Raw genomic sequence first — 23,940 nt, forward strand, 5'->3', positions numbered from 1 at the left:
TACGTGTGGACGGTCATACATGTGTACGGTCATACAGCCGAGTTTACAGCCCTTCGTCAAGTTGCTGCTCATCGAAAGCCTCCCCCATGCAAGGTGGGGCGGGCAGAGTTGTTCGACCATACTTCACCACGCTGGTCAGCGCGAGTTGATGGGGTCGCTTGAGATGACACAAAACACGTGTCCGTCCCACACAAGTCGAAAGCTCGAAAGCGAACGCAATGTTGATCAGGAGTTATTTTTTTTGTTTAAACCTTTTCAACGCCATTTGACCTTTTACATTTTACGATTTACTCCCGGGATGTCCGGATTACCAGACGCTCGAGACGCTAAGGCGCACCACGATCTTGTGCTCGGCCTCGATGTCACACGGACGTGGTCGCGCACACACCTGCTGGGAAGACGCACACTCCTACGCACGTCGTCTGCTTAGAGGCAGACAAAGTGTGCCGTGTAATCATCAGGAGGATGCGGAAATAATACATCCGAGCCACTATATCTTGAAGGCGGCACTTCATTATGTGCTGTCGCGAAAAAGAAATAAACCTGGCACTGATGGGCTCAGCAATGACCAAGAATAATAATAATGCCACTCCACAACCTCGTAAAACCGTTCCAGCTGTGAGAATTCTTCGAAGATGCGCTCCTCACACACACGCCGTATCAATTAAAGATATTTGCTCGCCTCATGTTTTCACGGCCCTCGCAAGAGAGAAACGCCCCCGTCGTATTCTAACAACTCGCGACAACGTCCAGACGGGAAGAGCACACGGCAGTTGCGCGATTCTGATGGGTTTTTTTTTTTTATAAAACTGCCACTTTATTTAAAGATCGAACAATGTACATACAGGATCTCATAAAATCCCCACTCCATCACCCCCCCCCTCCCCCCCCAAAAAAAACAGTGTTGTGTAGCAAACTTTAGCGATTACAAGTGGTGACAAAATAACACCTGCTTAGGAAACATCGAAAACTGTCCCGAAAAAAACACACGGTGGGGGGGGGGGTGCAGGGGGGGGGCTGTACACAAACAAAAATCTACGCCAAAAAACCCGAAATATTTGCTTGAGGGAAGGAGATAGGTGGGAGGGAGGATGGGGCAGCGAATGACGGAGAAAGTCTTGGCTCACAACAAAATTTACGCAATCACCACGCCGCACTTTTAATTGTCACGTAAAAAAAAACGAGATTTTTTTTTTAGGCGGGGGGGGGGGAGGGAAGAAATGACAACAGCAAGAAAAAAAATCCGAACGTCCTACGGACCTCTAAATGTGACCGGCCATGGATGATGGAGCTTCGGTTCTACGTGAAACGAGCGCACCCATCCCCCACCGCCGGTCGGCAGGACGCACGCGAAGACGGCGGCCCTTGCCTCCTCGGCTCACCGGGGGAGGTGGTGGGGGGCCCCTCGCCTTAATACGATCCACATGTACTCGGGGTGGTGGTGGTGGGGGAAATTGCACTTTGCTGTGTAGCCACTTCGCTCACTTCTGCAAACATTTAAATTGCCTGGCTCAAGACACGTCTTGATGTTCTTCTATACAATGTTTTATTAAGTAAATGATAGTGTTTATTGTGATTATTGTTGTAGTTGTTGTTATCACGGCTAATAGAATCCGCTGCCCCAAGGTCTAGGCCCTCTTGATGTTGCTGTTGTCGTCGTAGTGCCGGTACTATTGCGACGGAGGTAGGCAGAGAGTGACGCAGACGGAGGGTTTTCGTTTAAACGTGAAGCCAAATACCACTCTCCCATTCATAACCGACGTGCAGTGGTGTAATTCCCGAGGCGATGATGCATTCTGACTTAATATTTCACGTCTTATTGCTCCCGCCAATACGACCGACAGTATTTAAATATTAGGCACGGTATTCAGTGACACACACACACACAAACAAAGTGATCGCCATGTCTTGTTCTCATTTCCACCCAGGCACGCGGCTATTTATTTTTTCGAAATGTAGTTTCATCATTGTAATTCTCGCAATAAAAATGTACGTGGCGTATTAATAAAAAAAACGTGTTTTAGGTGTTATCTATGAATTTTGCTTGGATCGTATTTAGTGTGCCATGATTGTGGTTTGTGACACGCGGCTTTGAGCACCGCGCAATAGTCCCCAGCTATTGAAGCACTCCTCTGTAACAAACACTGGCCCACCGGGGGAAATGATGCAGCAAGATTTCACTTAGAATTCCTTGCAACAAAAAAATAACCCCGTGACTATCGTGAGTGAGGACTACTACGAAAAACTGTCGAGGCAAAAAAAAACTGTCCCTACGTTACGAACACAAAGAGCATTTGTTAAAAAAAAAAAGTGAGTAGTACTGTACTGGTACTTTTCCTTAAAAAAACATGTTACTAAGACTTAGCAGTACGAGTTAAGATAGTGAGGGAAATATAATATAAATTACAGCGCGTTATTTAACAAAATATACAGAATGCAGTATACAGACAAATCTTTCCGAGAAAATGTGAATAACTCCACTGCTCCGTTTCACCGCTTCAATCCGCACTCGCCGCTGCTCCAGACTAAATACGACTGTCAACAGGTGAAGCCATTGCACGGGTTCCGTCACGTTACTCTGTGTTTATACTTCTTGTGGTTTTTGCAAGTGCGCCATCGCCAATGCTCCTGTGGTGCGACGCAGCAGCAGCAGCAGCAGCACAATGAGTGGCGAAACATGTCGACCGTTTCCTCGGCAACAAAACATCATCTTTAAGAGGCAGCCCTTCCTTCACCACGAAACCACAGCAAGGCTGCACACAAACTCGAATTTCCAACTATTTCAAAACGTTCAACGGTGTAACCACAAGTTGAATCCTTCATAACGGCGGCTGACCTATTTTTCCGTTTCAAACCTGTCCCCGTGGCATTAAGAATGTGTTGTCCGAAGATTCCTTAATTCGTTGGGGGTTTTTGTTTTTGTTTTTTATACTGGAATTTTTTTTTTCTTTAAATAAATACTTCAAAGTAATCACAACGCGGTCTCGTGGTCCCTCTCGAAAGTAAAATAAAGCAATCCGGAACAAAACGTTAATTGTGTGTGTGTGTACTACATACGAAACACGAAACGAGGAATATTTATAAGAATTTACAGTCCTTTGAAAAACGTTGACAAAAAAAAGCAACCGCAACCAGTTTGATGTCATCTCGAGTGTTTTGATGGTAAAATTCAAGGTTAATTTTACAGCCACTCGCTGCAAAAAGAGGTCGCGCTAACCAACAGAGCGAACCCACCTCAACCCGCGTCAAGGATTGTCTGTGCTAAATAAGGCGTTTGCGAGTTTTATTTTTTTTATTATTAAAAAACACTCATTCTCAACAAGTCCTTCCGAATAAAATCTTATTCACATCAAGAAGAGTTCTTCCCATACGATCGGTGCATTGAGCATCACATGTCCTCCGATGTCCATTCAGTGTCCATTGAGGGTTTGCACACAGAGACAGGATGGGACAAAAATGGAAAGGAGTTTCGGGATAATGACAATTTAACCCTTTTATAGCATCTACATTTCATCTCGAAAAAAATTATATGAGAATGCATCTGCTTGACATGCAGATAAAGAAATAATTGTATTTTTTGGAAACTGACATCACAAAAATACAAGTATATAGGCGGAAACAGGAATAGTCAAAACTAAAAACATTATCAAATACCGTCGTCATATACTACGTAAGCCGAAGAGTGTACAACTTTAAAATACCTACAGGACCCCAAATGATAGTAATCATTAGCTTTGCAGTGCTTTTACTTAAGGGCAGTGTTTGATTTTTTTTTAAACCCAAGGTGTCCATAAAAGTGTCATTCATTATTGAAGAATCATCATCATTAGGCAAATGGTTTTTAGCTCGGGCCGACAGAACCGTTCCCACAAACGCTTGGTAGAAACGAGATCGTATTGTGTGAGTCTCATGCCTCGAAACCGCTTCTCGTGTCGAGATTCCAGAGTGCCCCAGCACGTTTGCCAACGTCTCGGCCGTGATTGTTTGAAGATCTCTCAAAAACACGACAACAAAAAACCCCTAAGGAGTGTGTTGTCAACATTTCCACTACGCAGTTCAAACTGTTTTGCAATAATCATTATTTTAAAATGGATGCTATCTTCATGAACACCTATTTAGTTTTTTTGAATGGCTTAAACACTAACAGTCTCATCCTTATCTTCCCTCGCGTAATTGCCACACAGACCAAAACAAGGATCATTTGCACGTGAATGATACAAGAATGTACTTCTTTTTATATATATTTTACAAATGACCCCCTTATGGTTATTACATGCCAAAGTGTAATAGACAAATTTAACTGATAATCTCACAGTGGCATAATGTAATCCCTCCCATAGAAATGAATACAGGAGGGGTGTTATTTTAATCCTACACAATATTATATGGTGGAACTCTCCCTGCAGGATCCTGCAAGAAATTGAATAAGTCCTGCAGAAGCTTTAAACAGGATTCAAACGGAAAATCCTAAAAAACCCTACAAGGGAATTTGACAGTGCTTATACATTTCATAATTGTCATGTCACCCTACAGGTAAGGCATTTGAATCCTTGAGAGATATATCACTATAGGGCATTTAAAAATATATGGCACATACTGTTTTTCCATTTATACTTTATTGAAACAACATTGTACAATAGCATGAAAAAAAATAATGTTCGTCCTAAACTGATCCTGTAGGCATTTCTAAAATATTAGGTACGGGATTTTTAGTTATTTATTTCTACATGTTATCATTTCTGTGTAAGGGTAGCCAATATGTGTGAAAGCAAAAGACAACTCAAAATGTTAAATAAAAATTGTTAATCGTCCGAATTAATCTCATGCGCGGTTACAAATTAAATTGACGCGTAAATGTGTTTAACAACCGATCTTAATGTCGACGTGAAAGCGTTGCGTGGATATCGCGGTTATAAAAGCCACACAAAGTCACAGGCGCCGCAAGCCATGCCCCGTGGCTCGTCAAACCTCTCAATTGGACGTTGTTATTATGACTTGGAAGATGCGCGGCCTCCAATTTCCCTCCGCAGCTAAACAATTAAAAGTGCACGAATTTTATATGAATCATTACATGAACTTGCGTCGCTCTCCATGGCGTCAGTCAAGGGCGTCTTGGCGCTCGATGTCACACCTCGTCGAGCAACGGTGGAACCACGAAACATGTTTGTTAGTTATTTACTTTATCCCGTGAAAAGCACTGTCAAAATCGCAATGCCATGTGCTCAGCTAAAACAATACAAATCCCAAGTATGACTTCACTGCGCACATTCTACGAGACACACCAAGTGTAATTCGGTTTCGAGGCAATCTCTTTGTGCTCGACTTTTTTTTTACACCCCAGACATCGTCAGAATAAAACATCAAGTGTCTCTTTTGTTCTTTTCGCAATGTGTTCATCATGATTTAAAATGAACCCCCGTGTTTGGAACTAATGGTAATCGCTTTATGCCCCGTGCCGTGCTTTGAATTCACAGTGAGATGAATTGGGTAAAGCTTTAGTTGTGATGTCACGCTGACAAGTGGAGCATACTCGTGCTGAATTTGCAAGCGCGCTCGGTCCGTCCATCTGCACGTGGTGCACTTCACGCGTGACACACTCTACTGCCCGCCGTCCTCCACCGAGGCGCAGGATGAATGAGACCAGAAAGAAGACCCCTTTTCGTGTGTTCTCAACGAAAAAATAAAAAATAGATCGTGAAGGGTCTGCGTTGTTATTTTTCCCCCCTCTCTCCTACAAATGCACATTAACCGCACCTCTCCCATTTGCCCCTCCCTTCCCCGGCCCCATACACCCAAAAATATGAAAGTAATAAAATAAATAATGAAATAACTCTGCCTGAAGTGCCATCATATGTGACATTGATTGCACTGTGGGGATAAGCCGTGACATTTTACATTATTTCTTGCTTTCTCAAGAGCTCTGCAAATTGCCAGCGCGCACACACACCAATAATGCGGTGATGGTTGAATTCCAGCTGACTCTCGATGAGCAAAGCACCAGCGCACTGCGCTCGCAGACGCTTGCAACGCGAATTATCCGAGATCCCGGCGACAACAATCGGTTTGAAAATACAAGCATTTTCAGATCTCCCAGGATTTAGTGTCAACCACCAGGGCTTGTTAAGGGCAGCACCGCAACCCGCCCATACGTCCCCCCCCCCATCTCCCCCATTTGTAATTCAAAGGCAGCCATCTCGATCCATCAATAGAGGGTTACGACTACCGTGCTTCAACCTCAGGTATCACGTGGCTGTGATGTAAAAATCCCCGTCTCTCGTCTTTCTCAAAGGACCAGTGTCCAACCTACGGAGCAGAAAGGGGGATTTCATCCCGTCGTTTTTTTTATTGTGCATTTACATTTTCTTTTTATTGCGTGAAGAGTCACGTCCCACTGCTTATATCCCAACGCTGCTTTATTCACCATTGTGACCCTCTTGCAGAGTGGACTTGACATAGCCCCTGCTTTAAATTCTGGCCGGTGCATTGTTTTAGAAGAGAAAGAGTCCTCCCAGATGCGATCCTCGCTACAGTTGTCACCCAAGTTCTCTTATTCAAAAGTCTAATGTTTTCCAAGCACATCGCCCACTTCACAACAAGCCTTTTCTCCTTTTGGTCTCTATAATAGACGCCAGCTGTCATGGCAATAAACACACCCTTGCCTTTAATGTTACACAAATTATCTTCATTTTCTCATTAAAAAAGGAGGATAAACATATATGTAATGTGGGGGGGGGGGGGGGATGGAAAAATACACATTTGCTCGGTGGGGTTGGGTGGTGGTGGGTGGTGGTGGGGGGGAGTGGTGGGAGTGGGGTCACGCTGGTCAGACATGGACACACTTTGACACAGCTCAGACTAATGAGACGGCAGCTACCGTTGGAGGACATTGAATGTGCGGACCAACTGATCCGAAGGCTTGCTCTGGGGATTAGGGAAAGAATGTGGGCTAAATAGGCCCTCTTGCCTTTTCTTCTTTTTTACATCTGTCGTCCAAAGCTCTGCAAATTCCTCAAGTCCTCTGCGCCTGCCTTGACTACGAGAACTTAAACAATTTACGCCGCCACCACCGCCGCACATTCGCCGTAATCGCTTTCCCGAAAGCCCAAAATCTTGCACAGCTGAGGAACTCATCACACGCTCGGCGCCGGCCAGCTGAAAATGCTCCAAAACGATGTTAGGACTTAACGCCAGAAACCCTGGAACACCCCGGCATCCTAAATGGCAGCCTTACGTGTTCGTTGCGGCAAGACTCTCTAACGGCGCGTAACAAAATTAAGACCCTCCCAGAAGCTGAAGTTCAATTACGCTATAATATTATAATTGGCACCCGCGTGACTTTTATAATAAGTTGCAACTTATTAAAAGAGCCTCAGAGCAATTTTTTTTCAACTGGTCTTAGGGTAATTAAGCTAAATATGGTGGACGTAAGTAAGTTTGACGTTCCAGTAATTTTCTGCGCATGTACATCTTAAGCAGATTTGTATTACTGACGTGCAATGCTTTCGGAATTGATCGATTTAACTACATCTTTTTTTTTAATAAGACAAGTGAGAGACGCACGGGGAATGTGCTCGTCTACCCTCTGCGGACAGGACTTTCAGTCGATCCAGAAATAAAAATGTGGCAATAACAGTGCCACGAAGTGAATGAATGAATCGGCACTTGTCTGAAGCAACTCCCGAATGTCACATCTGATGGAAAACATCTGAGCGGTTGATTCATTGAAAACTGATCAAATCTGCTTGCGACTTCAGGATTTTGATTGAGCTAAACAAAACGAAACCCCTACAATTTCCACCATGATGGCTTGTTTTTGTGATTTGCCTTTGGGTTTTTATTTTTATTATTATTATGAGGATGAATCTTAACGTCTTTTTCTGTGGATTGCCCCAAGGCTACACAGTTGTACTGTATTATATTACAAAAAAAATCAGCACAAACTCCTTGAATTCGTTTTTCTTAAAAGGGAAAAGGTTTGTGGTGAAGGAAGGCATGACTAACAGCTGCAAGAAAATACGGCATTCGTTTATAGTAATTTTGTTTATAATTTTTTCCATAGTTTTGGCCCCACAAATTGCTAATCCCTGATGTGTGTTTTTTATTTTTATTATTCATAGTAATTTCATGTATTACAACATTATCAGTTAATAAGTTTGTTGTTGTTGTTACAACTTTCACACGGAGCTGAGTATGTTGTGACTGCATCAACACCGCTAATATAAATCATGGCAACGGGAAGAGGCACCGCTTCAAATTACATACTCCTTCTCTATTTGGAATCGTTAAAACGGAAACTTTACTCCTTCGTGAGCTCTCGTCTCATTCTTTTAACCCCCCCCCCCCTCTCACCCCAATAGTTACCACCTCTGACAGTGCCACTACTCGTTAGGACAGGAAAGGTCGCCTTTCAATAACGGGACGTGGCGAACTCCGTAATGGATATTTGCGTTACTCTAACGACGGCATTTACAAACGCGCCAACCTCCAAACTCTGCGGATCATTTAGCAGTTCAATGCACAAAGGATTTTCCACTAATGCCACGATGGCTGATGTGGTATTAATCGTGCCCGTTTTCATGCCCGCTGTCTGCCCGCTTCATTATTTACGCAGGGCCGGTACGGTTGGTGGCGGCGGCGGCGGCGGCGATAACAAAAAAAATGTGTCGAGCGAACCGTGTCACACGGGAGACAGACGGAGAGAAAGCATGGTTGGCTTATCAATCAGAGTCTTAATTAATCCCTGAACTTTGTGTGCAGTTTGCGTGATCATTTTTAATTAACTGCGGGCTTTAATTATAATTTTTCTCTTCTTCTTCAAATTAAACACCGCGAGATGTCCTTGTCAATTGGGGTTTTAACAAGGCCCCATCTATTACAGGGGCATTCGCGCCGCTCGCGTGGAAGCGTTTATCGCCCGGGGCCCATGTGCCATTGTGGACGTGGGGCGAGCACGCTTTGCGGAGATCTGCCGACACAGTCTGGATCGTGAGCTTGTTGGTTCAGGGGGGGTGAGGGGGGGAGACGCGGAAGTTTACATGGGCAGCCGAGCAAGTCTGGTGAACCGAAATCCCACGTCGAGTCAACAGTTGCGATTGCCACAGCCAACCCCGGAACCTCTGTGGCCAACATGGAAGCAAGTCCTTTTGCCATTGGTGTCATAACGGTCACGCGGCGCCTTGAGTTAATGACAGCCGGACTGGGCAGAGTCGAGGGTAAAGCGAGTGAGTTTCGTGACTTAAGGAAAAAACGACCAGCCCTACTTGGCCCTGCGTGGGCAGCGGTCGGCAAACTGCGGCACGCGGCTCTTTAAAGGACTGCTTCGTGACACGTTATTTTATTACACGTTTTGCGTCTCTTGAAAAGTTGAGTATTTTTCACCGAATTCGATAACAATGGCTCTTCTTGTTATTGTGGTTGACCGGTCCCTGTCCCTGGATCTCCACGGATTTTGATATTACCCTATAAGGCTGATAATAAATGTCGGTACGAATTACAATCAACGTAAAATCCCGATCTTAATTAAATTGCGATTAAATGTAGAAATAAATTATATTTTGAGATGCTGAACTAATTCCCTAATTACGGTTCAATTTAGCTCAAAGCACCGCCAAGAAACTGTGAACCTCAGCTTTTTGGAAAGTCCTGTATTTGCATACGTACAATGATAGTTACAGAAGTGGTACATTGCTATTTAAAAAAAGTTTCATATTCAGTCAAACATTAGTGATCCGCGTGCGTGTTAGTGCAAGTGTATATGCGTGGTGCGTCTGCAAAATTGATTTCACAATCCCGCATTTCGCGAAATGAGTTTATGATCATAAAAAAGCAACGTGTAAAAAAAAATTGACTCCCAAAAATCGTCTTTTAAAATTCGAGTAGTAGCATTGTACATTGACCCAAAATGAAGAGAAGTAAGAAAAAAAGCGTTCAAGTTTTCTGACTCCTGAGACTAAAAACTGCAAAAAAAGCATTTCATGCAAACCTCCCGGTCACCGATATCCGCTTCAGTGGGAGAATCTCTCCAGTGGTAATTTAAGTCAGAAAGGTTTAAAATTGTGGCTCTGCGCGCCAAGCGCCCCAGAACGGCGGAGAGATTATGAACGGCGCGCAAATATGGTGCACAGAGGTTTATAGCAGATGCCTTCGTGGGTTCTCTCACACGGAGCACGGTTGAAAGTGTACCGTGAAATGAAATGATAAATGAAAAATGACAAAAATGTTTCTGTTGGAGAGGAAAAAAAGTCTCACAGCGGGTCTTGCATGTATGCTTCGTTTTTTAAAGTATCCACAAAAGTATTGATTTACTCACAGAATGCATAATAATGGGAAAAAATGTAAGATGTAAAAATGTAAAATTAAAATAAAGGTTTTAAAAATACACCATTGAATAGCTCTGATAGATCAGAGGCACTCTGCAGTGATGGGCACATGCCTAAAAGTCTGGAAAAGCCAGTGTTTGAAGCAGCTCTTAAAACTCATTAAGCACAGCATCACAAAAATCTTTTAAAAAATGTAACTTGTTACTCAAAAAGCAGGGCAGTAGTTAGATAGTTCAGGTTATTTTCGAACACAATAACCTTCACCAACAGCAAGAAAGGAAAAAAAAACAACCCCATGCATACCACCTTTATTGAAATGTTGCCACTACTGCAAAAGGTCATCTTGCTGAGAAGAATGTAGAATTCGAATTTGGATGGCATTTAAGAATTCTATTTTATTTTTGTCATATGCTTGCCTTGCGATGACCACAACGCAGGCGACAACAACAACAACAAGTGTCCTCTGCTATCAGATCCCTTTCTGTATGGCTTGGCAAAATCGTGTGAACCAAAGCAGAGGTCTCCGGCAGAGGTCACCATCCTGCACGGGTGTGACGGAGGAAGCCACCGTTGAGAGGCTCACGGTAAAACTTGTGGAGCGCGATGGCACGAGGTGGCGGACGTGGGGGGGGGGCGGGTGCGGGGGTGAGGGTCGCGAACGGTCGCTTGCCGTTTTATTTCGACGACGAGAGGTGGCAGAGTTCTCCGCGGAGCTTCCTCCCGCAAGCGTTTTCACGCGTCCAATATGGCGCAAGTAAACGTCATCGGCGGAAGTGGTCCTCCCTTGCGGCTTCACCCTCGCGGAGGAAGGGAGACGGCGGCGTCCATCGAGTCGTTAAAAGAAAAAAATATATAGAACGACAAAAAGAACGTCCCGAAAATAAAATAAAATAAACTATTAAAAACACAAAAGCAACGCTTTTGCGATGCGGGAAACTCAGCGTCCGCGCCCACAGTCTCCATCGGCAGCGGCGCTCACACCTTGTAGTAGACGTTCGCGTTGCTGGGTGGCGGCACTTCCTGCACGATGTACACCGGGTGGCCGTAGTCCCCGCTCACTTTCTCGTAGTGCGGGCAGAATCCGCCCTCGAGCGTCCGCAGCGGAATCACCACGTCGCTGGGGTCCGACCCGTTGTTGTTGCCGCCTCCGCCGCCGCCCCCCAACTTCACGGCCACGGAGCCGGGCGTCAGCGACAGCGGCAGCGACGACTGCGGCGGCGGCGCCGACGCCGCCGCCGACGCGTTCAAGTGCGGGCCCCGGCGGCCCGGCCCGCCGGGACCGGGCCCACCGGAACCGCCGCCGCCGCCCCCACCGCGGCCCCAACGGCGGGACTCGCGGCTGCGGCGGACGTAGCAGACGGAGAGGGCGAGCAGGAGCAGCAGGAGCAGCAGGATGAGGGAGCCGCTCGACACGCCGACGATGAGAGCCAGGTTGGACTCCATGCCGGACTGGTGCAGCTCGTGCAGGGAGTCGGACGGGTCTGGGAGGGGAAGACACGAAGCCGTGAGCGAAGCGTTCGGGAGAGAGAGCGCACGCGCGCGAGAGCGGCACACCGACGTGTTGCCAACGTCGTCGTGAATGAACGAGGAACGGTATTACATCGCGAAAAGGCGCTATTATTACGCAAAGGCATTTCCGATTGCACAAAAGCAAATCTTTTATGCAGGAAACGTGAATATGATCCAAAGATATGGATACAATTGCAGAAAACATGAACGTTTCTAAAAAAATGAATTTTTTTTTTATTGAATTAAGATAAGCTGTGGTGGCTGGGAGGCTCAGGGGTCAGAGGTCAAAGCTGGCACCACTAAGGACATAGGTTCGATGCCAGGTTTCAGCTGCCCCTGGCTTCTCAAGTGGAACAAATTGATGTCAACCCAGTCACAAAAGACTTTGAAAAAGATTATCATTCGAATTTTTTGGTAAATATTGGCCTCATTCCAGCCGGAAGACTGACAGTTGTTAATTTTATTGACGTGTGATGAACACTCTTTACAGGTCATGAAGAGATTTTCCCCAGCGGCTTCAGAAGTAGTTATACGACGTCAACTTCCAGCTTTGTTCTCTGACACTGATTGATGCACTGTTAGCTCCCGATTGTCTTTACGGAAAATTCTTGACCTTATGAATTGATAGAGTACAACTGGAACATAATTGGATGAAAAATATATATCGCAGAAAAAACCCGCAAAGAAAACACCACAATGGCTATATAGTCAAACATTTAATCTTGAGTATGCAAGCAAAACACTTGCACAAACAAAATTAAATGCAAACTGTGTACATAGGGTCAAAGTTTCAGGCTCCGCAGTACATGTCATATTAGCACAGGATAGACCCATTTGTCAAGCGGACAACCAGTCTTTAGTTTAAGACGTAGCAGGCTTTCGTGACCAATATTATTCATAATCAACGTTTTTTGAGTTTAGATCGCGTTATTTATAAATGTGTCGTAACCCTCCACCACCCGACACGGCCAATCAGTAAAAAAGTGTCACGTTGACAAAAGACAAATAGTTCACTGCTTTAGCCCACCGGTGTGTTGAAGCGTGAAACCACAACATTTACAATTTGAGTACGACGTTTCGCTGGTAATTGCATCCAGCATCATCGGGCAATTTGCCAGAATGGTGAGGCTCTGCTCTGTCTCCCGTTCTTATATAGAGCAGCAGCAGGGTGACACCAGTCTTTAGAAAATATATATGACTAACTTTTTTTTAATAAACTAACGACACGAATAGACTATCTGCACTTGTTTGTAATATTGTTACAAATTCATTTCCCCGTTAATAATAACCTAGATCCTCGCATAAATAAATTAAACTCTTTGTTCAAGCAAACAAACGATATGACTTAAAGTGCCAAGACCACAGCAAGGTTATTTTATTTTGTTTGTAGTTTTAGAAACTTTTTTTATTTCACCCAATATTCGTCATGCCTTATTGCTGTTTTTATTTAATAAGCCAGCAGCCACGACGCTGACGATGTGGCGTCACACAAACCCTGCCTGCCACCTCCCGTCCAGTGGCACGCGTGGAAACTGAGGGGAGATCATTTATTACCCGGTGAAGTGTCACAGCGCATCCAACTGTAGCGTGGGTGAGGCCTAACAGTGCCTAGACCCTTCAGACCTATTTCGCAGTTCTTGCATTCCAACAATACCTCTCGAAGCCGGATTCAAAGGAACTGACAGAATCATCAAACCCGTGCAAATTAAATTAAATTAGCCAATCGATATGCAAAAAATGGAGAGTGCATAAGTTCACCACGACCACAGCCCATGATGGTAAACTGACACAATCGAGGAACCTGGGGGCTTGTCCAAGTGGCAACCTTCCACTCTCTTGTTTTCGGACATAGAATACATATTCTTAGGTTTTTTCGGTAAAGTCACGTAGATAAAAAATTAAAATTAATAAAAGTAAAATAAAAATCAAATGAAAATCACGACACAAGCTTCCGTCTTCAGGTGGAACCGTCACAGCACGACAGCTGTATCAAGCTACTTGATACAGCTATCGTGCTGTGACGAAGCTTGTGTTGCCTCCGAAACGTCGTGATTTTTATTTTACTTTTATTTTACTTTAATTTTACTTTCATTCATTTTAATTTTAATTTTTTATCTACGTGACTTTACCGAAAAAACCTAAAAATATGAATCCTTGCAGTCACGAAAGCTTCAAATCTATAAATGAAATACATATATACGTGCGTTTGAAATTATTTCGTTCATTATATTTAAAAAAATTTTAACCCCCCTCCCCACTCCGCAAAGAATATTCTCACGTGCTCGCTATGCCTAGTTGGGGTCACCCTTTGATTGGTGGGGCCTGAAGACCCGAATCGTGGCCAACTAAGGAATGGCTGGGCTGGTGGCTGTGCAGGCGCTGACGTGGCAAGATTTTACGACAGCCCCTGGCGGTGATCCAGAGCCCATCCGGCACAAGGGTTCACGGTACAGTCTCCGAGGCGCCCTGCCACCAAATTAGAGGCGCCCGGTTTTTACACACACACAGAGGCACGGACCGCAGCACATGCTGCACATCCACGCACCCTCTAATGAAACAGATCGCTGAGCATACACCGGGCTCACAAAGCGCTGTTTACAAGGTCACGAAGGCTGCTTTCACAAGACTCTTGAGAATAAGCGTCAGGCGGTAATTTTTTGCCCATTATACAAATTTGTGCACTTTACATGTTAACTCCTTCATCAGGCGCCAGCGGGTTTTTGCCTACATTCGCCGCTTATGCCGCAGCTATTTTCGACGCCGCGAAGCCACCGAACGCAGAGCCGTTGCTCATTTTCGCCGCGGTAATTTACGCAAACGCACCCCACCCAATTACGGCCGTAAAAGCAGCGCGAGTGCCGGCAAAATTAAAATGAACGAGACGAGGCCCGACCGTCACGCGAATTGGCCCATAAAATAAATTTAACGAGACGAACCCCGACCGTCACGAGAATTTGCCGCCAGCGCTTTTCAGGTGAGGAGACGAACGTCAAATAATCCCCCCCCCCACTCCACCCCGATTAATTTTCCCCACGCTAAACAAAACCCACGAGACAGATGGGCAGGTGACGACGGAACGGAAGAAGTAATGTCACCGAGGCTGCGCGCACGGGAGGACACGAACATTTATCGCCTGCAGTGACGCTCTGATCGGTGGCGGCAAGACTAACAACTTGTCAAGATCTCCGCCTACTCATTAAAGCAAAGGGGTGATTTTTATTTTATTTTATGACCGTCTCGATTTTGGTGATCATACCTGCTGGAAAATAACTTATTCAAATTAGGCGATAAAGGCGTCTTCTTTTCGTGTAATTTAAAGCTGCTTATAAGTGACTTGCATGGGCGTGTGTCGTGTGCTGGATTGAAGGAGTCTGTAAATGCAGACGAGACGATGTTGACTGCTTCCCCTTGGTAGTCATTAAAAAATAAAAACAAGCTTGTCAGTTTTGAGCCCTTAATTATACGGGAAACTAACCGCAATTGGGGGGGGGGGGAATATGAAATGTTTAAAAGTTTATGAAACTGCATGCTGGTAGGACATGATGTATTTTTCAAAATCCCATCAATTTTAAATTGAAGACTTATCGGCCAATACACACGAGCATGTCCATGTCTTTTGTTTATTTTTTTCTTATTATTATTATGGCATACGCTGTTTTAAATTTTGAAAAATCTTTCGTGAAACCCTTGGCATCCTAACTGACAATGCCGTAAAACATTCATGAAAGCAAATCTGAATTCATTTGGAAAATCTCACTCGTGCACAACGGGACAATTGAACCAACCATGTTCCCTTCTCTCTCTCTTGCTCTCTCTCTCTTGCCCTCAGTCTCACTCTCTCGCCAACAAGGCAATTGTGTGGTGTCGCGTTGATGTGTGAACACGTGGCTGTGAAGTTGCAATATTATTGCGAAAAAATTTAACGAGCTTGTTGAAGACAATATAAATATATATACACGTTCAATCAATGGCGCATAAAAGAGACAAGTTGATAAAATATATATATATTACGTGGGATGATTTTGAGAAAACTATTTCGTATAAATTGCACCCAGACCATGGAAACAAATCACATCATAAATTGTTGCAATTACAACCTTTATTATGAATTACACTTGAAGTACGGCCAATCGGCCTGGCTAGCAATGACTGCACAAAAACCCATCATATTACATTTTAGTTTGTCACATAATTTGGCTAAATTCCAGCTCTGGGTATAACAAAAACAAATCGGTTTGATCATCACACTATTGTGTGGGAAAGTCCCGGACCCACAACATAGATTATAATAGATCACATGAAGGGGTCTCAAAAGTAGTTCTATTATATCTACTTTCGCGGACTGTTATCTAACACGTGGTGTTGCACTGCTCTGCAAGGGGTTCAAAATTGATTAATCTCATTACATGGTGCCGATAGCACCAGTGAGATAAAATTAACACAAAGGGAAGCAAAAATGAATAAATGCCTGTACAGTTCATATGTATTGCACGGACGGGAGCAAGAGTGTAGTGGTCAGCATACTGCGCGATGAACCCGGCAACCCGGGTTCAATTCCCGCTCACGACAGAACTGGTCCTGGGCCTTCCATAGGTCGATTCGGCCTTAAATGAGTACTTGATGTGATGTACAAACATCAAGCGTGGGGAGTCAAAGGTGGCTGCTTCTGCTGTTGGCCACCCAGCCCCTCGTGTGCTGCGTCAGCCTTCATAGGCGCTACTCGCTAACAGCACTTGCACCAACAGTCTGTGGAGGGTATACACAGGGGACCACCTTTGCTTTTTGTTACGTAAAATAAATTTCAGGAAGGGGCCAACATGTGATGGTATCTGTATAATACATGATCTCTACAGTGTTAATAAATGTATAAGGAGCAGCAGAATACAACAGGTTTTTCTCAATATTGGATTGGATGTGAATTTGAAGAGTGCAAACGCCAACGAGTGAAGAAAAAAAGTGAATATACCAAAAGAAGACTCTGCCGTCCATACATTTATAGCTTGAAGATTGAATAGCGTACTCAATATGATCAAACGCAATGGCGAGTGTAGAGACGCAAACATAATATTTCCTCGATTTGAGGTGAAGTTGACGTGCAATGATCGCAGTTGTTTTGCACCTGGGCAACAGCGTTACCTTTAAAGGTACACTGACAAGCAAGTCAATTCATTCATAGCTCCAATACTCTTGGTAGAAATTAATAATACCATCATCTGCAGCCCCCCTTTTTGCATTCCACTGCCGGACAAAGGCATCCCTGCCCAGTACCGACCATGGGGGTTGTTCCGCCATGCTCCACAGCACTTCTCAGCGCAGGTTAGTTCAGGCCAAGATAAGCTCTCGTACCACCCACCACAAATCTTAGCTTTGACTAGGAACCAAACTCATTTGGCGGGGTTCACGGGGCAGTGTGCTAGCCACTGCACAACACCACCACATCCGTAAATAATTTACGATTCAATTAATTATCTACCTCGGTTAGAGTTGAATGCTTCTTTTTAGGGGTTATTGCATCCGCCCTGGAGGACAAGCGAACTGCCACCAACTCCCTACCACCCCCAGCAGCATCACACCCCTTACGGACGACCTTTGTCCGCGAAGGGGCTAAACCACCAAAGAGCGGCTCTACACCAATAGAGCGAGACCAGCTGCGCTTGGCCCGCGACTGGAAAATGCTAGCTGACATTGGCCGGCAACTTGTGTTTCCTCCGGAGATCGCAACCACCACCCTAAGACCTGACATGGTGCTCTGGTCCCGTTCGCTCAAGAAGGTCTTCATCATTGAGCTCACAGTACCCTGGGAGGACTCAGTAGATGAGGCTTATGAGCGAAAACATCTGCGCTATGCCGATCTAGCTGCTGAAGCACGGCATCATGGCTGGAACACAGAAGTCCGACCAGTGGAGGTGGGCTGCAGAGGTTTTGTGGCAACATCTACAACCAGACTGCTTAGAGACCTGGGAATTAAGGGCCAGAGCCAGCGTTCGGCAATCAGAGCTGTATCGGAGGCGGCAGAAGGCAGCAGTCAGTGGCTCTGGATGAAGAGGAAAGACCCCAGCTGGGCCCCAAAGTGAGAGGGCCAGGAGGTATGCAGTCAACAATGCTTGACTCAGGGATGAGGACGCCCCTGCCATGCATAGTCCCATGGGATGTTGGCTATCAACAACAAGGCAACTCCTATGACTAATTGGGAATGGGACGCAAGCGTAGGATTGATCACCCTGTCGCTGGCCGCCTTTGGGGAGGGTGTATAGTATGAAAGGCCGAAACACCCTAGGACCCAAAGGTTCACTACTGACGATGCGCTCCCCAAATTTCACCAGGCTCACTGTTCATGAACTCTTGGAAGTGCTTGCACAAAGGATAATAACATCTCATCCTGTGTTCTTTGGAATATGCTACTGGTGCTGCAATAGCGAAACAAACACATTGACATTTGCCCATAGAATAGTTTCCCAGTGTTTGCTAAGACCCAGTATTAATTAAAGCTATCCGAAACGACGTTGGGGCTGTTAACTTTTCTCGAAAAGTGACGGAGCAGATCAGCTCACACTGTTCCAATCAAAACTCTCGAAGCAGTTGACTTGACTCCGGTAAACACGTTTCGACAGCGTAATCTTCGAAATAAATAAATATAACCACTTTGATTAATATAATTGTCCTGAACAAAGGCGCTTTATGAAAATAAAACAAGCTTTAATAAATAATACAGCTGTGATTGCAGCGTCGCCATAATTAAAACAAATTAATTGTAACGATTCACCATCTATTTGTGGGTTAGTCAACGTAACGATCTGGCCAAGTTTGTGTTATCAACACCCTCCACCACCCAACACAGCAATTGGGGACCCTAGTGGCAGAGGTCGCAACCGGGTACCCGATACCCGTACCCTACCCGATACCCGGCTACCCGTACCCAGCCGGGTACGGGTAGCCGTTTGCGACCCTGGTGCGGCCGGGTACGGGTACGGATAGGCCGCGAGTCACTGGTGAGTAACCGTTTGTCACTCATTTCGGGTAGGGTACGGGTAGGGAACGGGTACCCGGCCGGGTACGGGTACCTATTTGCGACCCTGGTGTGGCCGGGTACGGGTACAGGTAAGGAATTAAAACCCGTTTGCGACCTCTGCCTAGTGGAGGCTCCCCAAGAGGAGACTATCCCAGCTCGGTGTGGACCCCGGGTGACGCGAGGGCGCTTGGCTCACCTGTGCGAGTGGTGCGGTCGGTCGACCGCCTGTCATCTCCGGGGGGCGCGGGGGGGGCCGCCCGCGCTCTCGTGGGGGACGGAGACGGGTTGACGGGCGAGGTCTCCTCCTTCCTGTTGGGGTCTGAACGCACAAAATACGCGTCCCTCTTATGCGTGCCGCCGCCATCGCCACTCCCACGCGTCTGGGGAGGAGGGGGGGGGGTCGGGGTGGCGCGTTCGCCGCTCGTTGCGCGGGTTCGCAGCTCCGGTCGGGCAGGCCGCCCCGGTTAATACTGCGGGGCGTGTAGTCAGCGTAATAGTACTCCGTGCCGTCTGCTTCACCGTGGGCATTAAAGATCCCCGTGACGTCATTCAAAATGAGCGAGCCCGCTGTGTGCCGGCGTCACGGTCCAATGTTGGCCAAGTTCGAAAAGTAAACTCGATTGAGATTACGCGTGGCAATCGTCGCTGCCCGCTGGCGGACCTAATGTCCCTGTGCAGGCCAGATGCTGTCACCTTGCCCCGCACAAGGACAGCTGTCGCTGTCGCTGGTGGGGGGGGGGAGCGGGGGAGTGCCCTTAAATAATTTACATAATTTGTATGATTACTGCACAGTACTCAGTACCATTATACCATACAACGTGGGGTTCTCCGATGCATTTTCAGGGTTGTACTGCGTGTTGTTCGGCAGGATGTCCAACGTTTCGCTGCACCGGAGGTGCACACGAACATAATGCCCAATAACCCGAGAGCTACTATACTTATACTACACCACCAATCCAGCACCAACCCACAATGTGGATCTATATACCGTAAGAATGTGAACACATCTCAAGATGCTGTATACTAACGGTGATTGGGCTTATTCAAATAGGGATAGACCGTCCATCATATGCCTGTGTGAGAGCATGGGCATCTATGTGAGACTATGGGGTTCTACGCGAATCAAAACCACACAATGTGTATTTATATAGCTTCCAAATGTGACGACATCTCAAGATCCTGTAGAGACGGAAAGAGTGGACATGTTTATTTTATAGATGGGCAGGAAGGCAGTCATAGGCAAAGGTAATAGGGAAGGCCTTGAGAGCCTGGACTTGAACAAGGGGCAGGGTGTGCAGATAACACAGACGGCTGGAGGAAGGAAGTAAAGGACGATGGGGGCAGCAGAGAAGAATTATCGACCTCCTGCAGGTGACGTTGCACTTCACGGCAGACGGTTGTGTGCGTTGATGCCCCAAGATTTTGCGACTTCTTTTGAGAGCCATCAAGACAGTGGATGAATTTCAGAGCAACACCGTTATACCCGTCCAAATTTATTTAGCTAATTATTTTTCGAACGCTTGCACGCTTGCACACAACGCTTGCGGGTCGTATGGCAGTCACCTTCATCGTTAAACGGACGGCGAAAGAAAACCCCAACAGAAATTACTAGAAAATGTGTTTTTGATGTATATTGGTGTATTATTCGATAATGAAATAACAAAATGGAAATTACATGCATTTCACAAGCTCTCTTTTAACAGGTCCTTCAGATGCAACAAATGCTAATCGCATTTTTATGTTGAATGCTGGCGCAGGTAGAGCAAGTGATTTGTGTGAATGGCAATTTTGGTAAACCTTGCAAATAAATGGTGCATTGCCTGCGTTGGGTTTTGATAAAATAGCGCTGAGCACAAGCGAGCGAGCGAGCGAGCGAACGAGCCCGTAGTCCATTAGGATCCGTCACCACGGCGGAAGCGAGGCGATTACGTACGAGCGGTAATCTTTCTCTCTCTCTCTCTCCGTGAATACGGAGCTTGCTGGACGAATGCTGCCCGGCTCTTGATGCGGCACGAGCAGAATTCATCGCCACACATTTGCTACATCAGAGCGCAGCTGCCGATTTATTGAACTGGATGGCCGAGCTGAATTTTTCGTGGCTTTTGAAGGGGAACGTTTCATCTTCCATCCCTGCCCGCAGAACCTGCTCTAAATAAATAAAAATGCGGTGCTCACTTTTCTTAACAGCCCTTCCCAGACACCGACCCACTCCGTATCTCACCCAAAAATCCACCCACCTACACACCCACTTACTAACTCAAGCGTCTATCTGTGGAAAAGCCGCCGAGCCAAAAATCCCACCTTTAGGATGGTCGTGCGATACGAGTCTAGCTGTCTGGGCCTCCATGCGGAGCTTTCAATGAGCTGTCAATTAACTTCTTCTTGAGGGGCAACGCTGCAAGGCGACCGACTCCGAGAGTGAAAGCGGGCCTCTGAGTCGGGAAAAAAATGACTGATCTTTGCGACCCTGGCTTTAGCCGCACCTGCTGATGATGGCGGGAAATTACTGTCGATCGAGCGAAACCCTGCACGGGATGAGAAGTGAAGTTGCCCAATGACGAGCACTGCGTGAAGGGGGATTCGGTTCCACCATCTTAAGAAGCGTGGATCATCACGCCAGGCATTAGGTTTGAATCTGTTGGGGAATAAACCCCGGTCATGAAGTCTACCCACATCCCGACGAAGGAACAGCCTTGTTTCTCTCTGCCCCAACGACTGTGAGGATCCCTCTGAACAGAGTCCCAACAACTCACTCGAGCTACCCTGGACGCCGTGGAATGGCTATGACATTAGTTGTTGTCCGGCTGCTTTGTTGAAAACGCAACACGGAAGACGAAGACGAAGCAGCGGGATTGCACGGCAAGGGACAACAACAATAACAACAATAATGACAACAATAATAATCAGCTTGAACGTTGTGAACAAAGGGTTAACGCAGTTGCACCATGAGCGAGGAAATTATTAAATCTGGCTTAGGCTTTGTCTACCAATTATAAAAGTAGAATTCTGCGGCATTGCTTGTTTATTTCATCAAACGCAGTTCAGCACGGAATAATAATTTGCGAAAAATGAGCTCACAGAATAAAAACCTACAAATTTGTTTATTTTGCATCTCTATTAAATGTCACACAGAAAATAAACATTTTGCACGCATACTGAAGTATCTGAGAGAAAATATTTTTTGTATAAACAAAGTCGTTTTTACATCTGTATTAAATGCTGCGCAAAAAAAATGCACAAATATGTTATTTAAATCCCTCAAGTATCTGAGAAGACAAATTTCTTGGTAAAACGCTTAGAGACTGGCTGTCGGTGACATTGGCCAGCCCTGGTGTTGGTTTGGGCGGAATGACAGGAGGACGTGGTGGGCATGGCAGGAGTGGGTGAGCATTGCGAGCGGGCATTACCTTGGCCAACCTTCATGACGAGCTTCATGCCGTTGCTTTGACAGACCCCACCGACGCCGTTCATTATCCCTTGCTCCGTGCCCGTGGAGGTCGCTGAGAAGAGAGAAAAACAAAGAACTGTTGATTCCAATTAACGAATAAAACATCGCAGTCTGCCCCGTCGTCATTAATACCCTGGGCTCGCCGCTTGCGCTACGCCCGATGAGAACGCGCGGGAAACGAGCGGTCCCCCGCACCCCAACGTCCGAGCGATTGGCAACGGCACGGCCGCCCGCTCGTCAATTTCCCTCGAAGCTGGGCTCAAGGGAGCACGTGACGACTCCACGCCAGATTCGCGAAACACGAAGGCGGCGCCCACCACAGCGATGCACCGCTCCCCGGCACGATCGTCTGGCTCAAGCACCTCACTGTGAATGCTGTTGCTCTACGTCGGCGTCGGCCACAGAGAATAAGAAGCTGGGCCCTCCGATTGTGTACCTAACCGATTATTCCACCGATAGTCGTGGGTTCAGTTAGTCGACCAATCGGATAACATGAAAATAATGGCGGGACAAACCACGTGCTGCTGCTGTAGTACCTCTAGTGGCGGCAGAGGGCACATAAACCAATTACATACTCATCATACAACATACACGGATCGAAACGAAATGATTATCTTGCGTGCAGAACGTGTATTGTGAGCGTAAGAATCTGTTTTAATTGACCAAGCGACGAGTTGTTTAAACGCCGAACATTTCAAGCGAATGAAGGATGTGTCGGTTGAGCGGTGGAGCAGTGATTCACGCATTTGGCGATAAACCCGGTGACTTTATTTTATTTGCCGGCCGCGGCTGACACCAGTGGCGCATAATTATAGAACCGGGACTGGCCGGCATCTTGTTGCCGCAGGGTCAGACAACCCCCTTGATCGACACGGCAAAGGGGGGCCTTCATCCAGCGGTGGATCGGCAATGTGTGACAATTATTATTTTTTCTTCTGCAACGCATTTAAAACAATCGGGAAGAATGAGTGTGAACAATTGACGAGAGCTGCAAAGAGCATTTGAGTTAATCCGTTTGAAACTTCGTGAGATCATTGTCATCATTACAAATCCACTGCTGGATGCGGGCCCTCCCCTAAGCCGCCGCTGCCACCTCTCTGGGGAGACGCACATTCATTTTTCCAGGGAGGCGTGGGCCACGTGGATCTTCAGACTCAAAGAAGAACGTTACAAAATAGGCCAAGGCAGTAAAGGCAAATACATCTTCATATTTTTCTCCCCAATCTCCGAACCGATATATATTTTTTTAAAAACCTGTACTCTCAAATTTGTTGCCGTGAGTGACGTCAGGCCAAAGGCACCTTTCAAGGTCCCATGATGCCTTGCCGGCGCCTTATCTCAGGTCGTGAGCTCGGGCTCAGTAAAATTAATTACCGCACTCGTGATACGCCGTGACCCGTCCCACAGCAATTAAACGAGAGCGCGTTTAATTCGTAACCGAGCAGCCCCTGCACAGGAGATGCATGACAGGAAGGATAAACACAGTGAGGGGGGGGGGGCAGGGCGAAGTCGATGGGGGCGGAGAGGGAGTTGGGGGGGGCTTTACATAAATCGTAATCTGCGAAGCGCCGCCGCGTTGTGTTCTAAACGTGCACGTCGCTAAGCAATCCGGGCACGTAACCGTGTTTTGGTTGAACGCGATTATGATGATAGCG

General features: G+C 46.3%; 1 protein-coding gene across 1 annotated transcript in view; it reads right to left on the reverse strand.

Moving 5' to 3' along the window:
• Positions 1 to 2,302: 2,302 nt before the first annotated feature.
• LOC133353865 (ephrin-B2a-like) overlaps positions 2,303 to 23,940 on the reverse strand; it is a 169,623-nt gene continuing 147,985 nt past the window's right edge. The window contains exons 3-5 of the mRNA XM_061570340.1: positions 22,245 to 22,337; positions 19,034 to 19,156; positions 2,303 to 11,800 (exon numbers count right to left, since the gene is read on the reverse strand). Coding sequence (XP_061426324.1) covers positions 11,295 to 11,800; positions 19,034 to 19,156; positions 22,245 to 22,337 — 722 coding nt within the window. The 3' untranslated portion in view covers positions 2,303 to 11,294. The remainder of the gene's footprint in view (positions 11,801 to 19,033; positions 19,157 to 22,244; positions 22,338 to 23,940) is intronic.

The sequence above is a fragment of the Lethenteron reissneri genome, chromosome 45 (genome assembly GCF_015708825.2).
Source record: "Lethenteron reissneri isolate LAM-NWPU_2019-01 chromosome 45, ASM1570882v1, whole genome shotgun sequence".
Lineage (NCBI taxonomy): Eukaryota > Metazoa > Chordata > Hyperoartia > Petromyzontiformes > Petromyzontidae > Lethenteron > Lethenteron reissneri.